Genomic DNA, 25,209 nt, shown 5'->3' on the forward strand with positions numbered 1-25,209 from the left:
TCTTCAGAATCCAGAGGAGTGACTCTGACTCAACCTGAAGTTAAAACTGTCCAACAGGGTCAAACAGCTACAATAGAGTGTCATATAGATGTAGGAATATACAGTGATCGTTTAGCCTGGTATCAGCAGAAACCTGGAGAAGCTCCTAAACTCCTGATTTATTATATAAACACCCTCCAGTCAGGAACTCCATCTAGATTCAGTGGCAGTGGAACAGCAAATACTGGACGAGATTTCACTCTGACCATCAGTGGAGTCCAGACTGAAGATACAGGAGATTATTACTGTCAGAGTGAACACAGCATCAACAGTAACTGGGTGTTCACACAGTGATAAAGAGTGGTACAAAAACCTCGGTCAGTCAGACGTCACAGTGATGCACTGATACAGCTGAGAGATACTGCAGCTGCTGATGGAGGATCACAAACAATGGTGTATTCAACCTTTCAGAAACTTCATTTATTTATTATGATGTACTAAGTAAACATGTGACATTCTAATTTTACTCACACTAATTTTGTACTTAATATACTGAAAATTCTTTTTTAGTACTTCTTAAGATAATCTTAAGAACATCTAAGTGTACTCAACTGTTATTTTGAGACACCATGAATTTGAACTAAAATGTGCTTTTAACATACTATCTCTGTATTCAAAACATGTATTTAGTTACCGCTTGTAGTACATGTGAACCTATATATATATATATATATATATATATATATATATACCAAAAGCTCCACTACCAAGTAAAATTCCTAGTGTGTGCAATAACACTTGGCAATAAAGCTGATTCTGACTGTAAACAAACTCTCAGCTAACAGGGAACGTTTTGGCAAGATTCTCTCATAGTTATGAACAAACATCTTCCAGTAACGTTAATAGAATATTCGTTTAAAGTAATCTGGTCTTTAATAACTTTATTTATATATGGTGTTTTTTTTTTTCTGAATCAGTTTTGTTTGATTTTTAAAGGTTGCTACTTGTTTCAGAACATCAAAAGAACATTTAAAAGTGACGTTCCCATAATGTCTGAAGAATGATAAAATGAAATGTTCTCTTAACATTTTTAAAACATTTAAAAAACTGGACGTTTTTAACCAGATTATTTAGAAATAATGTTTTCATAACTTAATGGGAACATTAGCAAAACATTCTTTTTAACATTTTAACATCTTTTTAACAATTATTCAGTAAGCTGGAATTGTCAAGTGCTTACTTGCAGATGCCAGTGGCACAGGAGTCGAGGAAATTACTCATCATATCCACTCAAAAAGGGTTATTTTGCTATAACCGTTGACCCTTTGGGATTGCCCCGGCCCCTGCATTATTTCAGCAATGGATCAAGTTTTCTTGGGGATTCCAAACACTCACTGCTATCTAGATGAAATACTGGTAACAGGACGAGATGATGAGGAACACCTCAAGACACTAGACCAAGTACTCACTAGACTGGAGAAATATAGTCTGAAATTGCAGCGTGAAAAATGTGAATTTTTCAGACAGTCACTGGAGTATCTGGGTCACTGCATCGACGCAGCTGGAATACACAAATCACCGGAAAAGATCAAAGCAATTAAGGAAGCACCTGCACCAACCAGTACGGAAGACGGTTTACCCTCCTTACAGGTCATCAACCTCTAACTGCTATTCTTAGTCCCAACAAGAGCATTCCACCTATGGCAGCAGCCAGAATGCAACGATGGGCTTTGCTATTATCTGCCCATGATTATATCCTTGAGTATAAGAAAGCAGCTTTACATGCCAATGCAGACGGACTGTCATGGCTGTGAATACCAGTGACACACACTGAGAAAATGGACACGGTGGATGTGTTCTATGCTGCCCATGTAGCCACCCTGCCTGTCAGAAGTGCTGAAATTAGGTGTGACACCCTAACGGACCCCACTTTGTCACCTGTGCTGGACATGGTTTCAACTGGACAGTTCCCAAAATCTAAAGAAGTACCCACAGACTTGCAACCTTTTGTGACGCGTCGCCACGAGCTCACAGTCATTCAAGGATGTTTAATGTGGGTTTAATGTTAGTCGTGTCGTTGTACCTAAAAAAACTACCGAGTGTTAACTGATCTGCATATGAGCCATCCTGGGGTGGTAAGGGTGAAATATCTGGCCCGTAGCTACGTTTGGTGGCCAGGTATTGATGGACAGATTGAGTCTCAGTCCAAATCATGCCAGTCTTGTCAGCGTATCCAAAGTGCCCCCTGTTCTGCACCACTTTACCCATGGATTTGGCCAGCTCATCCTTGGGAAAGGATAAATATGGATTTTGCTGGTCCCTTTGAAGGCCATATGTACTTGATTGTAGTTGATGCGCACTCCAAATAGCCTGAAGTTTCCATTATGGACAGTACTACCACAAGCAAAACCATTCAGGTCTTACGAGGGCATTTCAGTCATTATGATGTCCCTAATATCATTGTCAGAGACAACACCCCACAGTTATTTGCTGAGGAGTTTTTAATTTTCCTGAAGGCAAATGGGGTGCAACATATCCGTTCTGCGACCTATCACCCCTCTAGTAATGGACAAGCTGAGCGTTTGTCCAAATCCAACAGAGACTTGATGGATTTCTGTTAACATACAGAAACACTCCACATGCTACTACAAAAGAGCCACCTGCAATGATATTTCTCAATCGCAAGCTAAGAACACAGCTGGATCTTCTAAAACCTAGTCTCGCCAAAATCGTGAGACAGTCCCAGGATGCTCAGCAGTTACGACGCCAAGAACACTCTTGTTGAGAGAATTCATGGATCCTGGTTCGTTCTACAGAAACAGAGAAAAATGGATACCTGGAGTGGTCGTCAACATGGGTGCGGCTGGAACCTGGAAACGTCATGTAGATCAACTACTGAAACAAGGGACTCAATCCTCTAAAACCCAGGTGGAACCAGAAGTTCCTGCTTATTCTGATAGTTCACAGGCACATCTGCTTCAGGAGAACGCCGGGGAAAAGACTGACAATCTTATGGATGTGATAACTGACAAATCAGGGACTGGCAACACTGACAAATCACCTTCGGGGACTGTACAAACGAGAGAGGCTATTAAGCATCATCCTAACTGTCTTACTTGGACACCTGACCGTTATCAAGCATCCTAATGTGTATGTATGTTAAAGGAAGAGATTCATATGGAGTAGTTTGAGTAAGACGTGCTTGCTAAACTGTGGTTAAAGTTGAATTTAAGAAAAGAAATACCCCCTTGTTGTGTATGATCACTTTTGATTTAAGTTGGGAGGAAATGTTATGTATTTAGTGTTAGAAACTGGGTTATCCTGCAATTGTTGTCTTATGCTGTAGATGGCGCTGTGTTATGGCGTATACCTCTCTCATGGAAAGTAAAAGTTGAGTTGTAAGTGCCCTCGGCCTCGGCCTCCATCGTGTTATTGCTATCTATAGCTCCATAAAATATAATGATATTCTGATAGACACAACAGCAGCACACGCTGTTGTAAATCCTGCCCACTTCTTTGCATTGTCACACATGCTTCAGTGCTCTGAGAGTGTTTATAGTGCTGTGAGTTTAACACTTCATGACTGAGAGCAGAACAGAACACAATCTTCATCATCACACAAGACAAAAGAACAACAATGAACACAATCACCTTCTTCATCTGGACTCTCACTCTCTGCATTGAGGGTAAATATCTTCTATAAATATCTTGCAAAATAAACAACCACATCTCATTTACAGTCCAATAATCATTAATGACTAAAATATGTTAATTTCAGAGAGCTGGGGACAAGTGACAGTGACTCAGAATCCAACAATAAAATCCATCAAACAAGGAGAAACTGTTACAATCAGCTGTAAAACCAGTCAGCCGATTTCTGGCTGTAATGACTGTGTGTCTTGGTATCAGCAGAAACCTGGAGAAGCTCCTAAACTCCTCATTTATTGGATAAGAAGCCTTCAGTCAGGAACTCCATCTAGATTCAGTGGCAGTGGATCTGACTATGGCAGTGATTTCACTCTGACCATCAGTGGAGTCCAGACTGAAGATACAGGAGATTATTACTGTCAGAGTCACCACCGTGGTCCAGTGTTCACACAGTGATAAAGAGTGGTACAAAAACCTCGGTCAGTCAGACGTCACAGTGATGCTCTGATACAGCTGAGAGACACTGCAGCTGCTGATGGAGGATCACAAACAACACAATCACAATGTTTAGCAAAGTTTCTAAAGACTTTAAAGGTAAATGTAATACATAAGATTTAAATACATTCTCTTAACCCAGTTTATTGTTCATTGACTACTCTTAGTATGCCATTCATAGGTTTATTTCCTCTAAATGTGTAAACATTGAAACTCCCAGGCACCATCAAGACATTGAGAGCGTCCGCTCAGATCTGTCAATCTCTTTCCAGATGAGACCATGACTGACACGTTACATGTGAAAATAACTTCAGCTTCAGTTACAGAGTGAAGGACAAACTTCACTGCATTTAGACCCACAAAGATTAATCAGGTCTTGAACATGTCAAGGCGAACAGGGCATTGGATCCTCCTACAGCGCTGGTCCTCCAATTCTGAAGGGGGAATTAAACACAAAGTAAAACACAAACAAACACACACTTTACACAATATTCGTACATATATCTGTAAAAGACTTTAATCAGCTCAACATGTGCCTGCAAGAAACAAACAAAAACACAACAACAACCGAACCTGTTCTATGCAGTCAATGGGGCGCTGCGTCCGACAGCAGGAGCAACCTGGTTTACAAACTTCATGAACCACAAGCAAATTCAAAATAACTAAATACAAAAAAAGAACACAAATTAACAAATCAATTAAATCACAATACAGTTAGAACAAGCAAAAACAAATCAATCCCAAAAGAATGAAAAAAAAAAAACTCACTGGTGGATAACTGCCCGTTGTACACCCCCTCAAGACTAGCTGTGAGATATGTGAGTGGGCTAATTCCAAGCCACATAACGTCACTTCCTGTTTGTTGCTGCCGCGCTGTTTGAGTTAGAGCTCCGTCGAGTTGATTCCTAATTGCTTGTTTTTTTTTTCTTAAAATCGAATTTATAACCTACCATTCTCTCTTTTACGGCGAGGGAACACATCCCCGACACTATTTTATATAAAAAACACTCGGATTGCCTTGATATCGCTAGTTTTATCCGACTTCTCGAACATTCGCTACTAGCTTTAGCCCGTTAGCAATAGCGGTGTGGTCACACTAGCGTTTGTACTCTTCTCACTCACAATATTATTGTTCATCTATACTAATGGCGGGCGTACCGAATGTGTCTCTATCTTTGAGTGCAGGTGAGGACACGTTCGAGCTGCATGCGGTGCAGTTGGAGCTGGAGGCCGTGGAACGACAGATTCGGACCCTTCTGGAGAAGCAGGCCGAGCTACGGGAGCGGCGAACAGCGCTGGAAACATCCCGTGCTGACGCTCACCAATCCTCGGTAAGTTTGCAGCGCGATATTAACATTCCTGCTTCCTCTACGCCGTGTGCTTCTCTGCACAGGGCCCGAGAACCCAGAGCGCGTTCATCCCAGCCCTCGTTCACTCCGGCGCCGTCACACCAGGGACCTTGGGTTCTTCAGCAACGGAAGGCGCGAGCCAGGCCTCGGACTAGGACCTCTCCCCCTCCGCCGCCCCCGGTCTTCGAGGTCTCGACGAGGAACCGCTTCTCCCCTCTTCGCGAGGCAGAACGAGACGCCGTGGTCATCGGAGACTCCATCGTCCGTCACGTCCACGCTACCACAACCAAAGGTAAGGTGCGCAGTCACTGTTTTCCTGGTGCTCGTGTCCTCGATGTCTCTGCGCAGGTTCCCGCGATCCTGAATGGCGCTGAGAGCATCGGAGCTGTTGTTCTGCACGTGGGGGTGAACGACACCAGGCTGCGGCAGACGGAGGTGCTGAAGCAGGACTTCAGGAGCCTGATCGAGAAGGTACGAGCCACATCGCCCGCGATGAGGATCATCGTGTCCGGACCGCTTCCGACGTACCGACGTGGACATGAAAGGTTCAGTAGATTATTTGCTTTAAATGAATGGTTAATGTCTTGGTGTACTGAACAGAAGCTGCTCTTTATAAATAATTGGAATCTTTTCTGGGAGCGACCTAGGCTCTTCCCTGCTGATGGCCTGCACCCCAGCAGAATCGGAGCTGATCTTCTGTCGGAGAACATCTCCAAGACGCTTCGCACCGTATGACTAGTAAGTCAAACCTCAAATCACAGTCTGTGTTCTACCCACTTAATTGATAGAAATGTGAGTGTAATACAGTCTATAGAAACTGTGTCTATTCCCCGAATAGTGATGTTCAACAATAAAAATAAAGGATCTAGAAAAAATCTGATCGTGATCAAACCAAAAAATTCGCAAAATTACTGAACAAAAACAATTTCTAAAGCTAGGGCTACTAAACATTAGATCGCTGACACCTAAGGCGGTTATTATAAATGAAATGATCACAGATAATAGTCTTGATGTAATTTGCCTTACTGAAACATGGCTTAAACCAAATGATTATTTCGGTCTTAATGAGTCTTGTCCACCTGGCTACTGTTATAAATATAAATGCCGTCCGGTTGGCCGTGGCGGTGGTGTTGCAACAATCTATAGAGAGATTCTTAACGTTACCCAGAAAACAAACTACAGGTTTAATTCATTTGAAATTCTCGTGCTAACCGTTACACTCTCAGATATAAATAAAAAGTCGCTACTATCTCTTGCTTTGGCTACCGTTTATAGACCTCCAGGGCCTTATGTTGATTTCCTAAAAGAGTTTGCAGACTTTCTCTCAGACCTATTGGTCAACGTTGATAAAGCGCTGATTGTTGGAGATTTTAATATTCATGTAGATAATACAAATGATGCGTTAGGGGCTGCGTTTACAGATTTACTAAACTCGTTTGGGGTCAAACAAAACATCACTGGACCCACTCACCGTCTTAATCATACACTAGATTTAATTATATCACATGGAATCAATCCTACTGATATAGAAATTCTACCGCAAAGTGATGATATCACTGATCATTACCTTGTAACATGCGTACTGCATACTGCTGATATTTGTCAAATTGCACCGCAATATCGACTAGGTAGAACAATTCTCCCGACAACTAAAGATAAATTCACAAATAAACTGCCTGATCTGTCTCACCTGCTCATTGTACCCAAACACACAAATGATCTTGAGAAAATTACTAGCAGTATGTGCACCACTTTCACTAGTACATTAGATACTGTTGCACCGATGAGATTAAAAAAGGTTAGAGAGAAAAATACTGTACCATGGTACAACAATATTACTCACGCTATCAAAAGAGAAACTCGTAATCTAGAACGCAAATGGAGACAAACTCGTTTAGAGGTCTTTAGAATCGCGTGGAAAGACAGCTCGTCCCGTTATAGAAAGACTCTAAAAGCAGCCAGGGCCGAGCATCTCCGCAAACTCATAGAAAATAACCAAAACAATCCAAGGTTCTTGTTTAGTACAGTGGCTAGATTAACAAATAAACAGACATCACCAGAACAAAACATTTCATTACAGTTTAGTAGCGATGACTTTATGAATTTCTTTACTGAAAAAATCGAAAGCATCAGAAATACGGTTGTAAATGTACAACCCTTGACAGAGTTTTATGATTCAGCCTCAATTATCGTCCCTCAAGAACAGTTGCAGTGCTTTACAACTATAGGACAGGAAGAGCTAAATAAACTTATCACAGCGTCTAAACCAACAACATGTTTATTAGATCCAATACCCACTAAACTACTGAAAGAATTGTTACCTGTAGCAGAAGAGCCTCTTCTCAATATTATTAACTCGTCTTTATCTCTAGGTCATGTTCCAAGACCGTTCAAGTTAGCAGTTATTAAGCCTCTCATTAAGAAACCACAATTAGATCCAAATGTATTGGCAAATTACAGACCCATTTCAAATCTTCCATTTATATCTAAAATACTAGAAAAAGTGGTGTCGGTCCAATTGTGCTCCTTCCTGCAAAAAAATGCTATCTATGAAAAATTTCAGTCAGGATTCAGGCCTCATCATAGCACAGAAACTGCGCTCGTTAAAATTACAAATGACTTACTTCTAGCTTCTGACCAAGGCTGTATCTCAATACTAGTGTTACTTGATCTCAGTGCTGCGTTCGACACTATAGATCATAAAATACTCCTAGATCGACTACAGAATTACACTGGTATCCAGGGACAGGCATTACGGTGGTTTAGGTCGTATCTATCAGACCGTCACAATTTTGTTTATTTAAACGGGGAAAAATCTAAGATAACGATAGTAAATTATGGAGTGCCTCAAGGATCTGTGTTAGGCCCTCTGCTATTTTCAATATACATGCTGCCACTTGGTAATATTATAAGAAGACATGGAATTAGTTTCCACTGCTATGCTATGATACTCAATTATATATTTCAACACAACCAGATGAAAACTCTAAATTATCCAATCTGACAGAGTGTGTTAAAGAAGTAAAACATTGGATGACTAGTAATTTTCTTCTATTAAATTCAGATAAGACTGAAGTATTACTTATTGGGCCAAAAACCTGTACACAGAATCTCTCAGACTACAATTTGCATTTAGAAGGATGTACTGTTACTCCATCCTCGACAGTTAAAGACCTGGGTGTTATATTAGACAGCAACTTGTCCTTTGAAAACCATATTTCATATGTTACAAAAACAGCCTTCTTCCACTTCAGAAACATTGCTAAGATACGGAATATGTTATCTGTTTCTGATGCAGAAAAGTTAGTTCATGCTTTCATGACGTCTAGACTAGATTACTGTAATGCATTACTAGCTGGTTGCCCTGCTTCCTCAATAAACAAGCTACAATTGGTACAAAATGCAGCTGCTAGAGTTCTTACCAGGTCAAGAAAATATGATCATATAACACCAATTTTATCATCTCTTCACTGGTTACCTATTAAGTTCCGTATCGATTATAAAGTACTGCTAATGACCTATAAGGCTCTAAATGGTTTAGCTCCTGTGTACTTAACCGATCTTTTATCGCCCTACAATCCTTCACGCTCTTTAAGATCACAAAACTCTGGACTTCTGGTTGTACCTAGGATAGCTAAGTCCTCTAAAGGAGGGAGAGCGTTTTCACATTTGGCTCCTAAACTCTGGAATAGCCTTCCTGATAATGTTCGGGGCTCAGACTCGCTCACCCAGTTTAAATCTAGATTAAAGACACATCTCTTCAGCCAAGCATTCACATAATCCATCTCATATCAGATCAATTGCACATGACTATCTTTGCTTAATGTTATGAACAGCAGCTATGCTTATTATTCTCTATTTGCTTTTCTGTTTTACCTCGGGACGCCCGTCCCGAGGTGACTAGAGAGTACATCAGTTTCAGTTTGGATCCAGCCTCTTAAGAAGACCTCAGATGACTAAAACTTTGGAAGAGACGGCGCCAACTCCTGCGATGACTTCAGAAGATGCAATATGTAATTCATTTTTCCAGGAGCTCTTTGCTTCTACCTCCAATTAAATTGCTAACAGTGATTGTATGTTAATCGCCTAAATTATTACATTATTAGCTAACTGCAGTCTCCAAATTGTAATGTTGACATGCATTCTCTGTAAAGCTGCCTTGAAACGATATGTATTGTGAAAAGCACTATACAAATAAATGTGAATTGAATTGAATTGAACTTTGATTTGAGTTGATACATACGACAGTTCAAAATTAGGAGTAAAGCACCAGGCGGCAGGCCAGACTAACCGGCTGATCCCACAAGTGTCGCATGCTGGAAGAAATCGGTTAGGATTAACGAGTAAACACAGTGCGATATCACATGAACAAAATGGCGGTCAAACTAATAGTGCTGATCTGATGGTCCGGTCCAGCAGCACAATCACACAGGCTGATCTCACACAGCTCCAAAGATTGGTCCCAGAAACAATATAACGGCCACGAGAACACAGTTCGATGTCCAAGCAGTCATCTATGGTGAAGCAAACATGAACGGCAGACATCCAAGCAGCAGTTTAAAGGGAAACCAAAGACCGCTGCAACATCTCTTGCATTGGCTCAGACATTAACTGTGTAAATACAACACACACCAAGAGTAAGGATCACTAGCTAGGTCACTAATAAGCAACCAAACCCATAGTAGAAATGTCTGTCAAATGGTGTTTCCCATAACACAGGGATTTCCATGGTAGATAGAATGTATTTCCATGGAAACAGCCATCACTAAAAGCATCCCACAAATGCTCCTCAATCCACACTACAATGAAATAATGTAACCCTGCATGGCACAAACAAACAGCCCACATCACGGCTGAATACTCCTACCTCTCGGACATTCACATGGTGCGCCGGAAATCCTGTAACTCCGTCACTGACGCTAGGCAGACGCACTTCTGCATAATGTCAATACTGACGCTTTTATATTCCACCAAACAAGAGCACAATTAAAACCCGCCCCCTCCACATCTATCTGAAAAGGTAGAAACACTTCTACAGCCACACAAAATCATGATGGAAATCTATAGATCCCCAGTTGATTTAGCTTCAAAAGACATTGATTCATTAACTGGGAATTACCATTGTGTTGGTTTTGTGTGGTTGTAGCAGTAGTTTCTACCTTTTCAACAGAAATGACCTTTATCAACTCTAGAGGTCCCATCCACTTGCATTATATGGACTCACAGAGAGGAATTATTTCTTTAAAAATGTTTGTGTTCCTCTGAAGAAAGAAAGACATTTACATATGGGATGACATGAGTGAGTAAATGTGAGAATTTTCCTTTTTGTGTGGAGTATCCCTATAACACATGATGAGGAGAGCATCAACTGTAGCACAAATGAAGAGTAAATGAGAGAAGAGTAAATATGACCTTAACCTTCAATCTGAAAGAGTGCAGTCCTCAAAAAACTGGACTGTTCTGTACCACATTTCTCCTTGTGTAGGCGAACCTTTTGGACAACTTTTCTTTTACTACTGATCCGAAATCAATCAGTAGTTCACATCATTTTTCAAGGCTTTCATCTGTTTCTCCAGTTGGATTAGCAGGGCAAAAGTTAACCTCTGCTCTCTTCGGTTTCTTCACATTTTTGGTTAGAAAGCATTTATCCCTGGTCTTGTTCTTCAATGAATTCAGAGCAGCTTCTAAAGTGTTACCCTTGTCATGTTATCACCTTGCTTTTATGACATGCTATTTCATTTGTGTTATGTACTGTATTGCAATAACATGGCCTCGCCCCCTTTGTTGTGTGTTCTCAGGGGCGGGGTTTATGTAAATTGTAGGGTTAGTGATGTCACCAATCTAAGAAGTCAATAAATATGTTAATGGATTTGAAGGATACTTAGTTTGAAATAAATGTATTTTAAATAGATTTTGGTATCCACCTTATTCCTACACCCCATGACGCTTTGTGCGAACTATGGGTGTAACTTCCGTTAAGCTGTAAACAGTCAGTGAAAGGCTCGCTCTATGAAAGAAATAATACGTTTTGTTTTTTTTTTTAAACTGGGTACAATGAGATTGTCACGAATGTGGCTCCCTCGCCTCCTCCTCCGCACCACCGGAGGGAGCCATCACCCGAATATTGACTGTTCCCATTCGGACTACGTTTCCCATAGGCCCTCATTCCTGGGACTGATTGCACACACACCTGCACCCCATCACGCTCACACTATTTAAGCCGCGCACACACACACACTCACCGCGAAGTCTTGATTTGCCCCGGTGATCATTTCTGAGCGTTTTCCTGTGGATTGTTTATTCTGTTACTGTTGGACTGTTTACCCGTTGTGATTCTCTGCTGCCTGCCCTGAACTGCGCCTGTTTACTGGACTGTGTTTGTCTGCCGCCTGCCTCGACCATTGCCTGTTCCTGTGTATGTCTTTGCCTTTGCCCCTGTCTGCCTTGGTGTTTAATCTAATAAAGCTGCAAATGGATCCCCATTCTGCCGACCCTTCATTACAGAAGACTTCGCCAAACAGCGATCCAGCAGCAATCATGCAGATGTCCACCGAGCTGTCCGCCCAGGCCAACCAGCTCGCGGTACACCAACACCAACTGAATCGTTTGACTTCACTTACCAAGGAGCTGGTGAGAACTCTACAGAGTCTTCGATTCGACGCCACCGAGGCCGCCACGCCGCTGCCAGCAGCTCCCGCCAGCCAGGCCTTCACGGCCGTTCCCGCCGTAAATCCACGTCTCGCACTCCCGGAGAAGTTTTATGGAACCCCCACGAGATGTAAGGGATTTCTTCTACAATGCTCGCTGTTCATCAACCAACAACCCACTCTCTATCCCACCGAGTCCAGTCGGATTTCCTTGGTCTGCTCTCTGTTGACGGGACGACCGCTGGATTGGGCCACGGCTGTATGGAGAGAGGATGGATCTGTATTTCCCACCTTCTCGGCTTTCCTGCAAAACTTCAAAGAGGTCTTCAACCATCCTGAGGGAGGCAAGAGCGCGGGAGATCAACTGCTGTCGCTGTCTCAAGGTAACAACACAGCCGCCGAATACGCTCTCAGCTTCCGAACCCTCGCCGCACAAACAAACTGGGTCGAAGACACGCTGAAACTGCTGTTTCGCAAGGGACTGTCATTAGAGCTTCAAGCCGAGCTCGCGTGTCGCGACGAGGGAAAATCACTCAACAACTTCATTGAACTGGCTATTCACATCGATAATCTCCTCCGGTCTCGACGCTCAGCCCGTCTGCCCACTCTGACCTCTCCGACGTCTGAACCCATGCAACTCGGATACACCCCGCTTCGTCCAGAGGAGAGGGAGAGGAGACGACAGCTTCATTTGTGTTTGTATTGCGGCCAAGCAGGCCACGTCAAGATCAACTGCCCCATCCGACCCAGTCCATACAACCCGAAAGCAGTGAGTCCTCCACTCTCCACCGACTATCCCTTCAACTGCCTCAAAATACCCATTCAAGTCACAGTGAATAACCTATGTGTAACTACGCACGCACTTTTGGACTCTGGGGCTGCGGGTAACTTCATGTCAGACACATTCATCCGTGAACACAACATCACATTAACGGACTGCAATTCTCCATTGGCAGTGGAGGCGCTAGATGGGAGACCAATCGGAGGAGGAAGGATAGCACACATCACCGCTGAACTCACACTGCAAGTGGGAATGCTTCACCAAGAACGCATCCGATTTTACGTCATTCACTCACCCAACAATCCAGTTATCCTTGGTCTTCCATGGCTCAGAACTCATAACCCGCTCATCTCCTGGAAAGAGGGCCAGATCGTTCAGTGGGACGCCATCTGTCACGAGCGCTGTCTGAAACAGATCACACCCATACCAGTCCAGGCCGTCTCAATTCGCGAGCCCAACCATGACGAGGCCGACATTCCCGCTGAGTATGCCGATCTGGCGGTTGCTTTCAGCAAAAGCAAGTCGACCGAGTTACCTCCTAACCGTTCCAGTGACTGCGCCATCGATCTGCTTCCAGGTACCACGCCCCCCAAGGGCAGAATATTTCCCCTGTCTCAACCAGAATCGGCAGCTATGAAAGCATACATTGAGGAAGAACTGGCCAAGGGGTTCATCCGACCTTCGACATCTCCGGCAGCGTCTGGCTTTTTCTTCGTTAAAAAGAAGGACGGCAGTCTTCGACTCTGCATAGACTACCGTGGACTGAATGATATCACAGTTAAGTTTCGTTACCCTCTGCCATTGGTCCCCGCAGCCCTGGAACAGCTAAGGCAAGCCAAGCACTTCACTAAACTAGACCTCCGGTGCGCTTACAACCTGATTCACATCCGAGAGGGTGACGAGTGGAAGACGGCCTTCTCCACTGCCACCGGCCACTATTAAACCCTTGTCATGCCGTTCGGGCTGTCCAACAGTCCTTCCGTCTTCCAATCATTCATCAATGATGTCTTTCGGGATATGCTTAATCGCTGGGTCATCGTCTACATCGACGACATCCTCATATTCTCCAAAACCTTCGAAGAACACGTCCAACATGTCCGGGCCGTTCTGCAGCGACTCATCCAGCACAAATTGTATGCCAAAGCGGAGAAGTGTGAGTTCCATCGTACTTCTACTTCATTTCTGGGGTATGTCATCAGTCAGGAGGGGGTGGCGATGGACGACGGCAAAGTGAGGGCGGTGCTGGAGTGGCCGCAACCACGCACGTTGAAAGAACTGCAACGATTCCTGGGGTTCGCCAACTTCTACAGGCGATTCATTCGAAACTTCAGTGGCATTGTGGCGCCTCTAACCTCCATGACTAAGCGACAATCCACACCCTCGGCAGGCAAGATGGGCCATGTTTTTCACCCAATTCCAGTTCACAGTAACTTACAGACCCGGTTCAAAGAACGCTAAGGCAGATGCATTATCTCGCCAGGCAGAGGTGGTGGAGCAGACGGAGAGTGAGGAGAGCATTATCCCTGCCAAACTGTTACTCGCCCCAGTCCAGTGGGACATCATGACCGAAATCTCACAGGCCTACCGTGTTTCTCCCACTTTCCATGTGTCGCTGCTGAAACCCTCTGGTGGTCCGAGAGGAGAGCCGGAGGGAGCCGAGGCCCACGACCCCCCGCCCTTGATGATCGAAGCCGAGGAAGCCTATCAGGTTCGAGAGTTACTCGATTCCCGGCGCCGGGGTAGAAAACTACAATACCTAGTCGACTGGGAGGGGTACGGCCCGGAGGAGCGATCCTGGGTCAATGCGGATGACATCCTGGACCCATCACTCGTGGACGAGTTTCATCGAGCGCATCCGGAGAGACCGGCCCCTCGACCACGTGGTAGACCCCGGCGCCCGCTTCCTCGCGTCTGGAGCCGCTCGCAGGGGGGGGGCTCTGTCACGAATGTGGCTCCCTCGCCTCCTCCTCCGCACCACCGGAGGGAGCCATCACCCGAATATTGACTGTTCCCATTCGGACTACGTTTCCCATAGGCCCTCATTCCTGGGACTGATTGCGCACACACCTGCACCCCATCACGCTCACACTATTTAAGCCGCGCACACACACATACTCACCGCGAAGTCTTGATTTGCCCCGGTGATCATTTCTGAGCGTTTTCCTGTGGATTGTTTATTCTGTTACTGTTGGACTGTTTACCTGTTGTGATTCTCTGCTGCCTGCCCTGAACTGCGCCTGTTTACTGGACTGTGTTTGTCTGCCGCCTGCCTCGACCATTGCCTGTTCCTGTGTATGTCTTTGCCTTTGCCCCTGTCTGCCTTGGTGTTTAATCTAATAAAGCTGCAAATGGATCCCCATTCTGCCGACCCTTCATTACAGAGATGACATTTTTCTACTCACCCTTCAACCAACGAACATTAAAAGGACATTTAAAAGTGTAAAAGCATCAACAAGGTACTTTCAACAGGCCATGAAAAAGCGTGATTCTTTCCACAGAAATAACGGACGGGTTAAATATAACTTTAGTGATATATATCTGTATTATGTAATATACGTTGCCTTAATAAAAATGTCCATGAACTTCAGCATTGCGTGATACTATTTCAAAGTGATTTCCATCATTTTTACAGGTAATAAATTGTATTTACCTGTGAAAACACACCTGGAAAGAGACGTGAGGCTTTGAGGAGAAAATCGAGAGATTCTTCGTTCATTCCAGTGAATTATTAATGGGATATATCGTACATTATATTGGGAGAACAGACCACAAATGTGCAGTATATGTTGTCCTTTTTCATACTATTACAGCGGCATGCAAAGGGACAAAAGAAAATAATCACAAAGATAGAAAGCAGCGACTGAAAAGAGCTCTTGCCATAGATATTCGTTATAACATGTTACGTTAAAATACCAAGCGTTACGTTATTCTCATGATGTCTGAATATAAAACATGAAAGAAAAATTGACAGCTCATTCAGTCAAAGTGACAGATAAGCTTTATTTGTAGGGCAACCTTATGATTTGAAACGATTCATTTCAGTCTTTTTAAATGGAAGTTCCCCAAACCGGAAGTGCAACCCATAATTTGAAACGCAGTAGGCTAGTCAGGAATAAGGTGGATAGGGCCAGCATGGGAAGTGGTAGTGCTGTGGACCAGCTACACCAGCACAGTTTTTCTTGACCAGTTAGACCAGGACTAAACCAGTCTGGACCAACATGGCATTCATGCTGGTTTATGCTGGATTTTTCAGCAGGGTGAGTTGACATTATCGTCCCACTCTCTTATCTGTCACCTTCCTCCAATGCATTAAGTATGGAGGGGATATTAATATACTTCCCTCATAATTCAGGAATGGGTGAATTGTCAGAGCAGAAAGTGGACTTTGTCTCCATTAGAGTCCCACTTTCTTATCTGTCGCCCCTCCAGCACAAGTCAGTGATAGTGTAGACGTGGAGCTGAACTCTACAGGCCCTTCAGGAGCAGGTTTGGACACTAAACCAATGAGACAAACATTATAGTCTTTATCCACCTTGTTTTTAACATAAGAGCAGCTCGGCCATTTGTAAATTGAATGTGTCTGGCTTCAGGTGTCATTCACTTCTGAAGACTTTGGGAAGAGAAGATACAATATGCTTATTCTTTGTCATTTATTTATGAGTGTTTCATCAACTTTGGGCACCTAATATCCCAGGGGTTGAATTTTATTAAAATATAACAGATATAACTTTTGTCTTTTTGTTATAATCCTTTAACTAGACTATCAATGAGAAACGAGAAGTTTAATCGGACTTTATAAACATTGTATTTCAAGCTTGTCAATTCTTTGGAGCCCCTAAAGGGACGTGGTGAAGGAAAAAAGATATGATGGGAGAAAAAAATAAAAATAAGTCACTGCTTTTGCATTCGCCTGCAAACAGTTTAGAAGGTTTTGTGAGCGAACGCAAAATTCATTGGGGTAACGCAAAAGCATTGTTATTCCTTCCATCTCATATTTGTTTGTCCCATGTTCCCTTTAGGGGGTCCATAGACTTCACATATGAATGCTGGGTGAGAGAAAACACATTGACACTGAATTTTAAACCTGCTTCTCCTTGGAATACCATGCAATGAAATGTTTATTTTGGGAATTGTCTTTTAAATGTCTTTAGTGACTGATCTACAGTTTTCAGGATGAAGATTTAAATAGAGAGAGTCACTTTGCATTGTCACACATGCTTCAGTGCTCTGAGAGTGTTTATAGTGCTGTGAGTTTAACACTTCATGACTGAGAGCAGAACAGAACACAATCTTCATCATCACACAAGACAAAAGAACAACAATGAACAAAATCACCTTCTTCATCTGGACTCTCACACTGATCGCTCAAGTTTTGTAGTAAAATAGTGCTAATGATTAATGATTCCTTTAAAATATATTATATATAAATTATTCTCTTGAAATATTAAATGTTTATAATTTTAGATAAGAATTTTTAGAGCTTATAATTTTATTTTTATTTTTTTCTTTCAGAGTGTAGAGGACAGATCACTGTAACTCAGAGTCCATCAATAACAGCTCAACCAGGACAAGAAGTCAGAATAAACTGTAAAACCAGCAGTGCAGTGTATAATGGTAATTACTTACACTGGTACTTACAGAAACCTGGAGAAGCTCCTAAACTCCTCATATATTATGCAACAAGCCGTTATACTGGAACTCCATCTAGATTCAGTGGCAGTGGATCTGACAGTGATTTCACTCTGACCATCAGTGAAGTCCAGACTGAAGATACAGGAGATTATTACTGTCAGAGTTACCACTGGATCAACAGTAAAAATGTGTTCACACAGTGATAAAGAGTGGTACAAAAACCTCGGTCAGTCAGACGTCACAGTGATGCACTGATACAGCTGAGAGATACTGCAGCTGCTGATGGAGGATCACAAACAACACAATGGTGTATCAAACCTTTCAGAAAAATTATTTATTTATTTTGATGTACTAAGCATGTAACATAATCTTTATATTATATATAAATGTTAGTGGTGTTTGGTCCTGCAAAACTTGCCACTACAATGTAATCTAACCACAGGAAATTCAGTCACTTCAACTGCACTTCCATGCTTCATCACTAGATGGCGTGTCTGTTACATAACTGAGTTCTCTATCTGTCAGTCATTTTGACGTTGTGTCGATGTGATGACACTAGTGTAGTGTTTCTCAACCTTTTTTACTCGATGGCCTCCTCCTTTACCAGATCAATACTGCAGTGCCCCCCTAAGATGCCTGACATTTCCTCTTATACTGAACTTCCACAGCAAAGAGAGAAAAGTATTTGTATTTAAGCCTTTTTATGTCAAAACGACCTCTGCTTCCCCGTCGACATACAGCATGATCGCGAACAATAAACAATAAATCTTCCTATGGTGTCCCAGTAATTGTTCCCGATTAAACCACTGAAAATACAACATCACATACAAGTTTTGCTGAAATTAACTCAATTATAGAATTGTTTCTTTATTCCTCTATGGCATGGTGTCGCCCTCAGGGCAACATAAAAGGTTTTTGGACTTCACACCGGATCTATATATGACACGTCTGTTCAGTGAAATGAGGGGCTGAAGTGGGTGCAGCCTTTTCTGTTTATCCACATTTCCTGATGGATATATTATCAGGGACCCCCAAGGGTTAAATAAAAACAAACAAAACAAGCCCTATAATTTAATAAAACAGCACATATTATGAAGACACTTCATATTTAATGGTATTAGATGATTTGATAGTTGCATTTAATAGATTACAACTTCAATAAAACATTTGCATTTTGTTTTGTATCTGGAATGGTAAAACATTGTTGACTTATCTTAAGTGTCTGAATTTCTGATGAACTCTTATAGCGCTGCAGGACTAGCCTTCAGCAAACACTGAACCAGACTATTAAATGTTGAGCAAGGGATCTCATTGGCTGCAGGATCAGCAGAGACCAATCAGCCTGAGTCATTTGGTATTGATGTGATTGCTTACAGACTGCATGTAAAGGACCGATCGAAGCCTGTGCCATCTTCAGTTTCATGACTGAACTAGATTTCTGACATGACAATTCTTGGAGAGTTTGTCATGGTAATGAATATGACAATGTTAATGTGTTTGGTCTGCTGCTGTTGATTATATCTGCTGTAGAGTACAGAACTTTCCACTGCCAAAACACACACAACATGCTGCTGCTGTACGAGCAAACATGAATCACCCCATAGCAGATCTGGACAGGTGGAGCTGGGGGAGGTGGAGGGTTTCTGAAAGTACACTGCACTGCTACAGCAAACAATAGACAAGTGTTTGAATGTCGAGCAGCAAGATCATTGACTACTGATACAGCAGGAATCATTCAGTTGTGTCCTGTAGAGAATGGATTTTCTGCCAGGACATTGCCTGTTAAATTATAACCCTGTGTAACCCTAAAGCACAACATGCAATGCGTAATTTAAAACAGGTAAAAAAAAAATCAAAAAATTATTATGGATAATTCCTTCATATTAAGCCCTATTTTCACTGTGTAGCACACGACTAACCCATACACTGCTTAGAACTATTTTTGCTCAAAATCTGTAGTTTTACTAGTTAATAAGAAAATACATAAAATGTTCAAAAATGTGTAATTGTTCAATAATTCAATGTGGAATTTAAAAATACAAATATCTGATCATAAAGATGTTGTTTATATTACTTTTACAAATAAAATATTTTTATATTTTTTTTAGGAACAAATCTAAATGAACATATTACAAAATCATATTTTTTATGTGTATACTACGCAAAAACGCAATGACATCACAACGTCATTTAGCAACTTTTAGCAACAAATCGACCCGCCTTTAGGAACTTCCTCTGAAAATGAGTTGGCAACACTGATTATATGTTTCACCTCTTCATACGTTTTCATTAGAAGCTGTTGCTCACGGGTTTTATCCATTTTTGCATCATTGATTCTGTGATCGATCCTGTGGTCTGTTTAAGAATGCCGTGAACGTGCACGTATCCCGACTATCTAAACCTGGCTTGACATAGCTGAACGTACTCATCCTGGCTCAGCAAATGTGCAACAGACTAAGCCAGGATTCACTGATTAAACTAGGTCAAGCTGCGCTTTTTCTGTTATCCTGGCTTTCTTAATTCTGCTTTTGTACAATACCCCTCTGGTAACCACACACAGTATTAAGAATCAAGGGTATGCAAACTTTTGAACGGGTCATTTTTATAAATTCAGCTATTTTTTTATCTTGTAGAGTTTATGTAAACATCTGTTATGTGAAATAGTTTATTCAGGACAGTACTAAATAAAAAATAACATGCAATTTTCATGATCCTTATTTTGTTAAAATGATTAACATTTTTTGCAGATTCTGCAGGGGGTATGTAAACTTTTGAGCTCAACAACATTATAAAACTGAAAAGAGCCTCAAGATAAATGCTTCAGATAAATAAAGTTTTGAGCTGCAAATGATTTCTTCACATTCATTTGAAATTGTCCTGTATCATTTTCAGCAAACGGTTGTAATAAAGGCGAGGGACGGATCTATTCGCAGCGGTGTATATTTATTTAACAGAGCTCAATATACTCAGATCACTAGAAACAGAACAACCGCCATATATTGCAATCATTATGAGCACCAGTTGTAATTGCTGCCGAATCATGAAAACGTTTGTTTCTCCTCAACTGAGTATGAGACATTAAAGGATTAGTTCACCCAAAAAATAAAATAATGTCATTAATTATTCACCCTCATGTTGTTCCAAACTAGTAAGACCTTTGTTCATCTTCAGAACACAAATTAAGATATTTTTGATGAAATCCGAGAGGGTTTTTTTTAACCCATAGAAAGCAACGTAATTTCCGTCATTCAAGGTCCAGAAAAGTATTAAAGACACCGTTAAAATAATCAACGTGACTACAGTGGTGCAACCTTAATGAAAGCAACGACATAACATTAAGGTTTGTTTTGTTTTGTGTGCAAAAACAAAACAAAAATAACAACTTTATTCAACAATCTCTTCTCGACCCTGTCAGACTCATACACAGTGAACGCAGTGCAGAGCTTCCGTGTCTATGTCCGAACGCCGGCTCAGTATTGGGCAGCATGACGCATGCCTGTGATGCTGACGCAGGAGCCGGCCAATACTGAATCAGCGTTCTGACGTAGAACCTGGAAGAGCTGCAATGTAAATAGTGTAGCAGAATGACAGGGAGAGATGAATTTGTTGAATAAAATCATTATTTTTGTTTTGTTTTTGAACACAAAAAGTATTCTCGTCGCTTCATAATATTAAGGTTGCACCACTGCAGTCACGTTGACTGTTTTAACAGTGTCTTTAGTATCTTTCTGGACCTTGAATGACGGAAATTTCGTTGCTTTCAATGGAGGATAAAACAACCTCTTGGATTTCATCAAAATAACTTAATTTGTGATCAGAAGATGAACGAAGGTCTTACGGATGTGGAACAACATGAGGGTGAATAATTAATGACAGAAATTTCATTTTTAGGTGAACGAATCCTTTAATAAATAGAGCTGATGACTTTGATGCCATCACTGATCAGTCTGACAGTTGAACTGAGTTTGTTATGAACTGGAACATGACGACACATTCAGTCAGCTGCAGTATCTCAGTAAAGGCTGTTGAACTGAACTGTTAGACGCTCCATTACTGACACTGCAGTTCCACACAGTAGAAGAGCACAGTGTGTTTTAATGCTGCTGGAGCTCATGGATGTTGTTCAGTACCAGAGAACGTCTCGGGTTACGTTTGTAACCCTGGTTCCCTGAATAGGGAACGAGATGCTACGTTGAATCGCATTGGGATCACTTCTGCGTGATTACGTCTTGAAGCACTCGTGAAATCGAACCAATAGTGTGACGGGACGTCAGAGCGGGTGACGTCACGGACCAGGAAGCTATAAAACACTCCAGAGAATAAAGAACGCCAGCTTCTGATGTGGATGAAGCAGATGCTCACAGGTGCGCAGGGAGTATGGCTAAGCAACGCAGCGTCTCGTTCCCTATTCAGGGAACCAGGGTTACAAACGTAACCCGAGACGTTCCCTTTCATGGGAACATCGACGCTGCGTTGAATCGCATTGGGAACCCTATCCCAACTAGGCCATAGGACCAAGTGCCTGTCCCTTAACTTTGGGACGAGAGCACCGCGGACCCCGGAGTGGAGCCCAAGTCAAGGTTGTAAAACCTAATAAAGGTATACTGAGATGACCACCCAGCCGCATCACAGATCTCGTTGATGGGAACTCCCGAGAACAAAGCTTTTGAAGCAGCCATACCCCTGGTGGAGTGTGCCCGGACAGCCAAAGGTGAAGGCTGCCCGGAAGACTCATAGGCAAGAGAGATGGCCTCGACCACCCACTTGCTCATTCTCTGCTTAGACGCTGGGCCCCCTTTCTTAGGGGACCTGTAACAGACAAATAACTGATCGGTCTTGCGCCACAGGGCAGCTCTGTGGACGTAGGTGTCTAAAGCCCTCACCGGGCAGAGCAGATTTAGTTTCTCCTGATCTGCATTTGAGAAGGGTGGAGGACAAAAGGCCTGCAGAACAATGGGCCCCGGGACATTGGTGGGGACCTTGGGTATATACCCAGGTCTATGATGCAGGAAAGCCTTGACCATTCCAGGCGCAAATTCCAAGCATGAAGGAGCAACAGAAAGTGCTTGTAGATCTCCAGTTCTTTTGAGAGATGATATAGCCAACAGAAATATAGTTTTCAAAGTGAGGAACTTTTCAGATACTTCCTCTAAAGGTTCAAAGGGAGCCGCAGCCAACCCTTCCAAAACAATGGCCAAGTCCCAGGATGGAGTTCTTGCACGCACAGCAGGCTTCACCCTCTGGGTGCCACAGAGAAAACGTATAACTAGGGGGTTCTTTCCCGCAGAAATGTCCCCCAAAGGCGCATGATAGGCGGAAATAGCTGCAATATAAACCTTCAATGTAGAAGGAGATAGGCCCTCCGAGAATTTTTCTTGGAGAAATTGCAGTACATGACTGATGGATGAGTGGAACGGGTCCACCTGAGATCGGCTACACCAAGTAGCAAACAGCTTCCACTTATATGCGTAAAGTTTTCTCATGGACGGAGCTCTGGAGTGGAGTATGGTCTCCACAACCTCAGTTGAGAGACCGGATTCTATGAGCTCGGCCCCCTCAGAGGCCAAGCCCACAGTTTCCACAACTCTGGGAGGGGGTGAATTATCATGCCGCCTGTTTGATACAGGAGGTCCTGCCTGATTGGAATCTCCATGGGGGAGCCTTCTAATAGGGACACTAGATCCGAGAACCATATTTGGGTCGGCCAGAACGGGGCTATTAATATGAGACGGACCCCGTCCCGGCGAACCCTCTCCAGAACTCCTGGGAGCAGAGCAATCGGGGGAAATGCATACAGACGCAGCCTTGGCCACTTCTGTACCATGGCATCCAACCTGGATGGGTCAGGGAATACAACAACGGGCAATGAGAGGTCTCTTTCGAGGCAAATAGATCGACTTCTGCGCGACCAAAATTCTTCCAAATGAGCTCCACCACCTCGGGGTGGAGTCTCCACTCCCCGGGCCTCGGCCCCTGTCTCGACAGGATGTCTGCCCCCACATTTTGATGCCCCGGGATATAAGCTGCTCTCAGAAAGAGAAGCTTGCCCTGGGACCACAGGAGGATCCGGTGGGCTAACTTTCACAGCTGGCGAGACCTCAGACCCCCCTCATGGTTGATGTAGGAAACCACTGACATGTTGTCTGTGCAAACTAACACATGGTGGCCCCACAGGTCTGGGAGGAAGTATTTGAGTGCTCGAAATACCGCCATCATTTCCAGCCGATTTATATGCCAGGAACGATGATGGTCCTCCCAAAGACCCTGAGCCGAGCGACCGCTCATGATCGCCGCCCCCAGCCTGTGAGAGACGCATCCGTCGTTAGCATTACGCGACGACAAGGAGCTCCCAGCACAGGTCCCTGGGACAGGAATCAAGGCTTCTTCCACATGACTAATGCACGAAGGCATCGCCACGTGACCTTGATCATGCAGAAAGGATTTCCCCTCGGAGAAAACCCCTTGGTCCTGAGCCACCACTGTAAGGGTCTCATGTGCAGCAGGCTAAAAGGTATCACATTGGACGCAGCTGACTCGGGCGAGAGATAGCCCGCAAGCGTCTCTTCAACCCGGGGCATCGTCCCATAACCATGTTGTTTCAGCCCCACGATGTTAGAATATATAGATGTCTGGGGGCTGTAAACTTTATATTGAGCCGGCTTCTGCCACAATCTCGACACCTTGGCGTGGAGATAAGGCTGGGCCCGTCTCTAACCCTTCCAACAGATCTATTTGTGAACCCCAGGAATGAAGCCGTCGCTGTGCCTCAGCAGCAGCGGGACCTGATCCCTGGGGAACACTCACCGCGGCGCCTTCTTTCTCTTTGTCGAAGAACGCCCAGTGTGAACGGAGTATAATGAGTGTTAGTTTCTCACAATGCACACAGACAGCTCCCTCGAGAGCTGCCTGCACATGCTCCACTCCCAAGCAAGCAACGCACATCTCGTGTGTATCCCCACCCGTGATGAAGCGAGGGCAGGGACTAACACACTTGACAAACTGCTGCTTGCTTGTCGCCATAATAAGTGTCTTTTTTATATATATATATATATATATGTGATGTATAAGTGTTTGGTGACAACGAAAAATACTCTTGTCCTCAGACGAAGAGATATTTTGTTTGCTGTATATGTAGTGGACAGACAACACCAAATAAGACACGAAAACACAGAGCGCTGCTGAAGACACAGAAGCTGGCGTTCTTTGTTCTCAGGAGTGCTTTATAGTTTCCTGGTCCGTGACGTCACCTGCTCTGACATCCCGTCACACTATTGGTTCGATTTCCCAAGTGCTTCAAGACGTAATCACGCAGAAGTGATCCCGATGCGATTCGATGCACCGTTGATGTTCCCATGAAAGGGAACTGAGAAATCTTCCACCCTGAACACTGATATTGTGTCATTCAGAAACACAATTAAACCAAAGAGCTGCTGCAGTTTATTACATGAACTAATAATGAGCCCAGAACAGTGTAGAACGAATGATAGAAAGTGTTCAGTGACCTTACAAAATATTAATAATGACTAAATCAAAAACATACATGATTCTGTCAGTAGACTTCAGAAATTTGTGTATAATTGTTTGACATGTTTCACAACATAAAGAAGTTGTTGGAAAATGTGTTTGTGACTGATCTACAGTCTTCAGGATAATGATTTAAATAGTGAGAGTCACTTTG

General features: G+C 43.1%; 1 protein-coding gene across 7 annotated transcripts in view; it reads left to right on the plus strand.

The window, feature by feature from the left end:
* The window catches only part of LOC127506550 (uncharacterized), a 148,008-nt gene extending 138,345 nt beyond the window's left edge, over positions 1-9,663 (plus strand). For 3 of the 7 annotated variants that reach the window (XM_051883135.1, XM_051883137.1, XM_051883132.1), the window contains exons 2-5: positions 8-3,665; positions 3,758-4,221; positions 4,343-6,209; positions 9,388-9,663. In XM_051883135.1, the coding sequence (XP_051739095.1) occupies positions 5,268-6,206 (939 nt within the window). In that variant the 5' untranslated portion in view covers positions 8-3,665; positions 3,758-4,221; positions 4,343-5,267 and the 3' untranslated portion in view covers positions 6,207-6,209; positions 9,388-9,663. Of the gene's footprint in view, positions 1-7; positions 3,666-3,757; positions 4,222-4,342; positions 6,210-9,375 lie in introns of all 7 variants that reach the window. The other 4 variants (XM_051883134.1, XM_051883133.1, XM_051883138.1 and 1 more) reach the window with 4 other exon arrangements.
* Positions 9,664-25,209: the final 15,546 nt, after the last annotated feature.

Source organism: Ctenopharyngodon idella, chromosome 24 (assembly GCF_019924925.1).
Source record: "Ctenopharyngodon idella isolate HZGC_01 chromosome 24, HZGC01, whole genome shotgun sequence".
Classification (NCBI taxonomy): Eukaryota; Metazoa; Chordata; class Actinopteri; order Cypriniformes; family Xenocyprididae; genus Ctenopharyngodon; species Ctenopharyngodon idella.